Raw genomic sequence first — 7,908 nt, forward strand, 5'->3', positions numbered from 1 at the left:
AAAAAAAAAAAAAAAAAAAAAAAAAAACTATAAAATAGTTGTTTTTTTGGAATTGTGAACTATGAACTGAACTAGTTCATTTTAAAATGTGTGAACTGAACTTTGAACTAGTTCACGTAGAAAGAGAACTTTCCCAACACTGTATTTAATCATTCTAGGCTATCTTTACACACTGTTTTTGGAGTTGGACCCAACTAATTTAAACCAGGTCACACTTTTACAGTGAATAAACTACATACTAGTTTTCATGTATAACGTCTAGTGCACAAATAGGAGACTGTAAACAATAAAATAGAACAGAATAGAAAATCCCTTTATTGTCCCACAATGGGGGAATTCTGGTAATCACAGCAGCAAAAAGATTATAGAGAAAATGGTCACACAAATGTGCACCTTAGAAAAATGTAGAAGAATAACATAATAGTGGAGATTTAAAGATAAACAATAAAATACTGTCCTGTAAAGTGTTTTAACAATATAAACTGTGCACCTGGAGAATAAATAATATACAATAATACACAATACAATATACTACGGAAGAGGATCAGGGCTAACTGAGCAATACCTCCTTAACGACCGACTCTTAACAATCATAGACAGGTTTCAGATATTACAGGCTAACGATAGAACCATACGACCCATTCATTGGTTACCATTTGCATGTTTCCAAGCGATACAAGGCTTTATAAGACTCAAAATCACTGCGGATCCAGACATTTGAATTGAGAAAGCTTCCTGGAGAGGTGGAGAAACGTCTTCAAATCTTGGAAACCAAGTCCAGTGGATATTTTTTGAATTTTTACGGAAGGACGTACAGTTTACGCCCGGCTTTAGGATCCTTTTGTTTCCCACCTCCAGCTCTATGTTCAGAGGGCATCCAATCACAGAGCTGCCCTTCCTGAACAGCTGATCCAGCCGCTTTCTCTTAGCTACAGATAAGCCACTGCTCCAACAGACAGCTCCATAGAAGATGGCTGATGCCACAGCAGAGTCATAGAGCCCCCTACACTCCAGGAGAACATCAGTCTCCTCAGAGTCCAGTCCAGTTTGTTATTCAGATGAACACCTAGGTACTTTTAAGAGTCCATTATCTCAATGTCCGTTCCCCGGATGTTCACCGGTGAAGGGACATTGTCTCTGCCAGTGCTGCAGTGAGTTTAAATTGTGAAGGATCTGATCATCAGACTGTTGATTACAGCGATGGAGATTCAAATTTGGCCCCTCCAAAAAGAAATTTTGTCTTGGGCCCCATGGAGGCTTGGGCCTCATTAAAGCTGCTATTAATGATGTTGAAGTTGAGCTGTCCTTTTTGAATCTTCCCAACATTTTCTTTGCATCTTTTAGCTCCAGCCACAAGTACGTTTCTACTGCTGTTCAGTAGAAACGTACAATAATTTTTATTGCGATTTGTGACATAATGAAAGAAAAATCTACCAGAATATGAAACACAAGAAGATGCTGAAGGAAAAGTTGATTTTTTTTTTCTCCCCCAGAGTTAATAAAAACAAAAACAGATGGGAATTGGCTGGAGAGGCTGCCAAGTGGTGGACAGTAGCGCTGATGGAGCTGGCAGATTGTGTTCAACATGGAAGAGCACTCTTCTAATTCCTCCCTTCGTCTGGACTAATGATTATAGTTGCCAAATAATAATTTTTAGCTAGAAATTTCTCAAAACCTAAAAGGAGAGTAAAGGCACGTGGAAACCAAACAAACTGGAACCTCTTAGTAGTAAAATCGAAAAAGAGTTACAGTAATAGAACATCATGAACATATCCAGAATGAAGCATGGTGGTGGCAGCGTCATGCTCTGTAGTTACTTTACTTCAGATGAAGCGGAGGTTTTTGTCAGTTTTGACCCAAACTCTTAGATAAAGAAAGATTTGATCATATTTTTGGACTTACAGTGAACCGATCTAATTTAAACTGCATTTAAACTGTGTGAAAACTTATTTTCATCAGTCTTTCGTGTTGCTCTGCTGTGTTAAGCTGCAGATGTTGATATGTTTAAACCATACAGCAACGATTGATTTACTGACAATCTAAGAGATCTCTTTTAAATGTGTTTCACTTTAAAATTTGAAAAAACGAATCTCTGACTTTCAAACTGTTAATTTGGATTAAATTCACATTCAGTGCCACACAGGAGCTCTTTCAAGCTGGGCACCGTTTCATTCACAACACCTGTCCCATCATTGAGGAATCAGAATCAGAAATACTTTAATAATCCCAGGGAGAGAAATTACTTTCGTTACATCACTCCACCTGTAATAGAATAACTATAGGACCAGTTTGATAGAACACAATTTCATACAATATATATAATTTGGGGGTCCCCGCTCCATCTTGCCATCAGTTTGGGGTCCTTGGCCTGGAAAACGTTGAAGACCCCTGCTCTAAAATGAATACATCATTATTATCAGGGTATAACAGTTTTTGAATTATTGACAGAAATTTTTAATAAGTTTTTAAACCTTTTTTCTATTATCATATCATAGGGCTAAATTGGTTTAAGCTGCTTTTTGCCCTGCTAAATGAAAACCATATTTAAAAAGCTTGTTTATATCGAATAAAGGTTCCTTTATATGACATAAAATGCTGATTATCATCAAAAATTTTTAGAAAAACAGAAGAAATCTGAAGAAGCGGGAAACATTTCCTTCACAGACCTGTTTAATATGAACTCCATGTTATCCACTGCTACTTTGGCTCTGGGTTTAATGTTGATGTGGCTCCCTCTAGTGGCTGAGACCTGTTAATAACTACAGCAGGATTTTCTTTCTGCTTTTTCCTTTAGGGTACATGTTCCAAGATGTGTTACAACATCTTCATCGTAGAGACCGTCTGTGTGGCCTGGTTCTCCTTGGAGTTCTCCCTGCGCTTCATCCAGGACCGCAGCAAACTCACCTTCTTCAGGAAGCCTCTCAACCTGATCGACGTGGTGGCCATCCTGCCCTACTACATCACGCTGCTGGTGGACAGCACGTCCAAGGGGGAAAAGCGTCTGGGCTCTGGCAGCAGCTACCTGGACAAAGTGGGCTTGGTGCTCCGCGTGCTGCGGGCGCTGCGCATCCTCTACGTGATGCGGCTGGCTCGCCATTCGCTGGGCCTTCAGACCCTCGGCCTGACGGCGAGGCGTTGCACCAGGGAGTTTGGGCTGCTCCTCCTTTTCCTGTGCGTGGCTATTGCTTTGTATTCACCGTTGCTGTACCTGATAGAGAACGAAATGGCCGCCACACAGGAGTTCACAAGCATCCCTGCAACCTATTGGTGGGCTGTGATCACTATGACAACAGTAGGTTACGGCGACATGGTGCCCAGGAGCATCCCGGGTCAGGTGGTGGCTCTCAGCAGCATCCTGAGCGGTATCCTCCTGATGGCGTTCCCTGTCACCTCCATCTTTCACACCTTCTCTAGGTCCTATGTGGAGCTGAAGCAGGAGCAGCAGAGGATCCTGCAGAGGAGGACACACTTCCTGCTGCGCAGCCGCATGGCCGGCCTGGGCAGCAACCTCTCCTTAGAGAGTGACATCCTCTTCCCCATAGGGCCGGCTGAAACCAGAAATATGGACAACTGAGGGATGAGTGTGACTAAAAAGGGGAGGGAACCATAAAAGGACATGTGGAAGACATGATGAGGGAAGATCAGTATGGAGTGCTGTTTGTAAAGTTAAGCAGTCTAAAATTAGGAGCAATATTTATGTTTACAGGTGTTGCATTTGGTAGCACAGCTGCCTTTCAGCAACAAGGTTCTGGGTTCAATTCCCGGCCCTGGGTGTCATGATTTTACTAAAGGTCTGACCCAAAATGCAGCAGACCAAACAGAGAGACCAGGGAAAAGTTTAACAGGTTTATTGAAGAGTTAAGGCTCTGTGCAGAGTTGCTCTGAACTCAGCTCGACCGGAACTGGAAGGTGAAGGGAAGACAAACGATTAGTTCAGGCTCAGTGGGAAATTTCATTCGTGGATTTGGTTGTTGACTCACGTTTCCAGAGAAGTTGTAGAATCTGTGTGTTGGTTTTCCAGTATTATTCTGATTCGGTGGAGGGTGGAACAGGGTTTACCCAGAACTCGGATGGTTGTTGGTGAACGGAGAAACTGATTGCCACTCAGATTTCCTGCTGTACTTGAACGGGTCGTGGTGGAGATGATTCCCTTGCTCAGAGAGTTTACTCAACGTCCTCTCAAGGAAACAGGATCCAAACCTCCAGTTTGAATCCCCAGCTCGGTTTGAGGCTCAGTTGATTCCTTCAGGAAGAGAAGGTCCGAAAAGATCCAGTTTGCAGGAAGACTTCCTGCCGAGAGGCAAAGACAAAAACCAAGTTAAAACTCAGCTTGGCTAGAGTACCCCAAAACTGGCAAAACAAAAACTCAGGTTAGACTCTGCTAAACTAAGCATGGCTAGAGTACCCAGTATTGGCAAACACTCTGGCGTAGAGGTAGTGGCAATCAGCAGCTGAAGAGCACTCCGTTAACGAGGTAACTGTCAGCAGGTGTGTGAGGAGGCGGACCAGAACCGGGCGCCTCCTGCTGGTGGAAGGGAGAACAACACAAAAGACAAACACACAGACTGGAGTCCTGACACAGGGTCTTTTGGCGTGGAGCTTGCATGTTCTACCTGTGCATGCATGGGTTCTCTCCGGGTACTCCTTCCACAGTCCAAAAACATGACTGTTAGGTTAATTGGCTTCTCTAAATTCTCCTTAGGTGTTAGTGTGAATGATTGTTTGTCTCTGTGTTGCCCTGCGATGGACTGGCGACCTGTCCAGAATGAACCCTGCCTCTCGCCTGTAGACAGCCGGCACATTTCACGACCCCGCTTGGGATAAACATGTTGGGAAAAGGATGGATTTATGGTTCTTTAGCATGTTTTAAGAGAAAAATTCCATTCAGTTTATTGATATAGCACCGATTCACAACACACGTCATCTCAAGGCACTTTACAGAGACAATTCAAACCAGATCACACTTTCACATTTATTCAAAGTGTTTCATCTAAGGAAAACCAGTTGATTGCATCGACTCGTTGACTCTAGGCAATCTCTCACACCGAACATGCTTGTAGCAACAGTGGAGAGGAAAAACTCCCTTTTAACTGGAAGAAACCTCCAGCTGAACCAGGCTCAGTGAAAATAAGGCCGTTATTTTTTTCCAAGTCATATAATCATTGTGTCATTCATTCATTTATAAACATTTCACTTTGTTAAATAACTAATTACTTTGGAGCTAAATATTTAGTTTGCAAAGTAAAAAAACTTGATTGTTAAATAAATATTTAGCTCCAAACTAAATAATTGGTTTGTTAAATAAATATTTTATTTGGAGCTGAATATTTATCTCACAAACTAAATCTTTACCTCCAAACTAAATAAGTATTTTAAAAACTACATATCAAATTTGCAAACTAAATGTTTAGTTTGGAGCTAAATATTTAGTTAACATACTAAATATTTAATTTAGAAAATATTTATTTAACAAAGTAAGATTTTTTTAGAAATAAATGAATGACACAGTGATTAAAAGACTTGGAAAAAAATAACCCCCTTATTTTTCTTTTAGAAAACGCTAAATAAAGATGAATATTGCTCCTTATTTTTGACTGCTTTAGTTTACAAAAGGCACGCCATAGATCAGTGCCATGCAGAAATATTCACACATTTTTTTTTACACATTTGTTACGTTTAAACAACAAACTGCTGCTTTATTTTCTGTTAGCCCAACAGAAAGAAGTGCAAACCTGTAAAATGAAGTGAAAATTTTACTATTCTCTCCTCTTTTCTTCATTTAAATGTGTTAAAAGTACATTTAAGGAGTGAATTTAATCGATTATTGTTGCAAGAAAAAGAATGTTTTGTAAATGGAAATTAGGAGGAGAAAAAAAATGCAATCCATAAATGAAACTTTGAGAAACGTCTTAATCACTTTGCTTTTTCACAGATTTAATGCCTTCAAACTGCCTTTATGATGTATTGAAATTCGAACATTATGTGTTTTGAACAAGATGCAACAAGCAAAAAATAAGAACAAAAATAACAAAAATTAAAAATTAATTAAAAAAAAAACAGTAGCTGGTGTTAAAGGTAATGTAAAAGTTGAGAAATCTCACATAAAGACATAAAATATCAGGACTTCCAGATTTAAAGGCAAATCACAGCAAACAGTCAGAGTTTAAAATTAGACCCTGATCTTTAAACCCGTCAGAAACACATGAAAAGATCAGCAACATTAATGAGTGATTGATCCCAAAATAAACTAAATGTGTTTTCCATTAACTGTATAGCTGCTATTACAGAATTTTACTCAAGCAATAGCAGCAGTACCCTCATAGGAATATTGCTTAAAACAAGTATAGTGCTACTACTCCTTAAAGCACATCTTTTTCTAAACATTACTCAAGTAGATAATAACTGAGTTAGTATAACTAGTTATTATCCACCTATGGAGTAATAACCAAAAATCTCTTCCTACAGATCAAAGTATATAAATTATTGTTAATCGAAATTCCTTAAAAGAAAACGGAAGCCATCAGAAGTCAGAGGTAATAATGACGCCATGTTTGTGTCGTTTTTCTTGTGTAAATGCAGCTAAGAACATCAGAGTTTTTAGGGGTGTCAGAGCTAAATACACGCCTGCCACCGTTCTCTGATTTCTATTTGGAAAAGAGTTTGAAAACTGTGTTTTTACGTTGTTTTTCTATTTGTGTTGGTCTAATAAGCAGAATTTCAACATAACAGAGTATGTGGTTATAACTTTATTAAAGTATTGTAGAAGGTTTAGTTTGGGGAGTAAAACGAAGCAAAAACAAGAATAAAAAGCAATGTATGGTTTTCCTCGAGTAGAGAAGCAGGTTGCTGTGTAGCATGAGAATGACTGGTAAACCAAACAAAAAAAAAAAACATTAAACCATCTATTGCACACATTTCAGTTGAACAGTTGGAGGCCTTTGCAAAGTATAAAAATAAGTCCAAACCTCTTTATTTAATCAAAATGTTAATTACAAAGGTTCTGCTCAAAATCAATTAGTTGCATGTGTCTGAATATGCAGTCAATTCTGCAGTCAAATAAGGGTTTTTTACATAACAGCAAGCTTTTGCATCTATTTCACTAATAGGCATGTGCAATCATAGGGGGTCAAGGATCAGCCTTGTTTCTTAGCTGACCCTCCATTGCATCATCTGGCTCAGCAAAGGGACATCTTTTCTTGGAAGTGTTTTATTCTACAATTTTCAGAATCTTTACAGACCTTTAGAAAAAAAAAGGTTTTCCTGCATGTCACCTTTGCAGCAGAGGCTACGGTGGCCGAAGGGTGCAAACACTGTAAATAAATTATTTCACAGCCAATTCAAAATGTCCTGCAAACTCAAAAATAACTCAAATGTAAGACTAACCAACTTAAAGTCAGACTAGCATTTAATAGTCTGACTAGCAAATGGACTAGAGCTGTGTTGCATATGCATCTTAACATTTTGACTTCCCTACAAAATGACGTAACCTCTGTAAAGCGCTCAAAATAGGGGTTACGTTATTTCAGTGTATTCTCATTATCAGTTCGTAAGAAATCGTACGAAAAGTTATGCACAGTATTTCGTACGTTTTTGATGTTTTTTTCGTCGGATTTCGTCGGATTTTTACGTCTTGCCTCAAGACAAGATATCCTTGCACATGCGCATCTTACGCACCATTCAATAACATAGAATTTAACATACAATTAACCCTAACCCTAACCAATTATGTACAATTCCTCCCCTAGCACATAGGTTTTCTTTTCCCTTAATTAAAAACCTAAGTTGGACAAACTAATAATAAAATGTAATACTTTTGAGATAATGTCCTAACATGACAAATCACCATAATATCCTCTTTAAAACTCCAAAGTGGATTAACCTTACACTACTCTAATTTCTTTTGGAATA

General features: G+C 38.9%; 1 protein-coding gene across 1 annotated transcript in view; it reads left to right on the forward strand.

The window, feature by feature from the left end:
- Nucleotides 1-4,001, forward strand: part of kcng1 (potassium channel, voltage gated modifier subfamily G, member 1) — a 32,301-nt gene extending 28,300 nt beyond the window's left edge. Inside the window, exon 3 of the mRNA XM_015373140.1 lies at nt 2,795-4,001. Coding sequence (XP_015228626.1) covers nt 2,795-3,574 — 780 coding nt within the window. The 3' untranslated portion in view covers nt 3,575-4,001. The remainder of the gene's footprint in view (nt 1-2,794) is intronic.
- Nucleotides 4,002-7,908: the final 3,907 nt, after the last annotated feature.

This window comes from Cyprinodon variegatus, unplaced genomic scaffold (assembly GCF_000732505.1).
Source record: "Cyprinodon variegatus isolate N-32 unplaced genomic scaffold, C_variegatus-1.0 Scaffold81, whole genome shotgun sequence".
In the NCBI taxonomy this organism is placed as follows: Eukaryota; Metazoa; Chordata; class Actinopteri; order Cyprinodontiformes; family Cyprinodontidae; genus Cyprinodon; species Cyprinodon variegatus.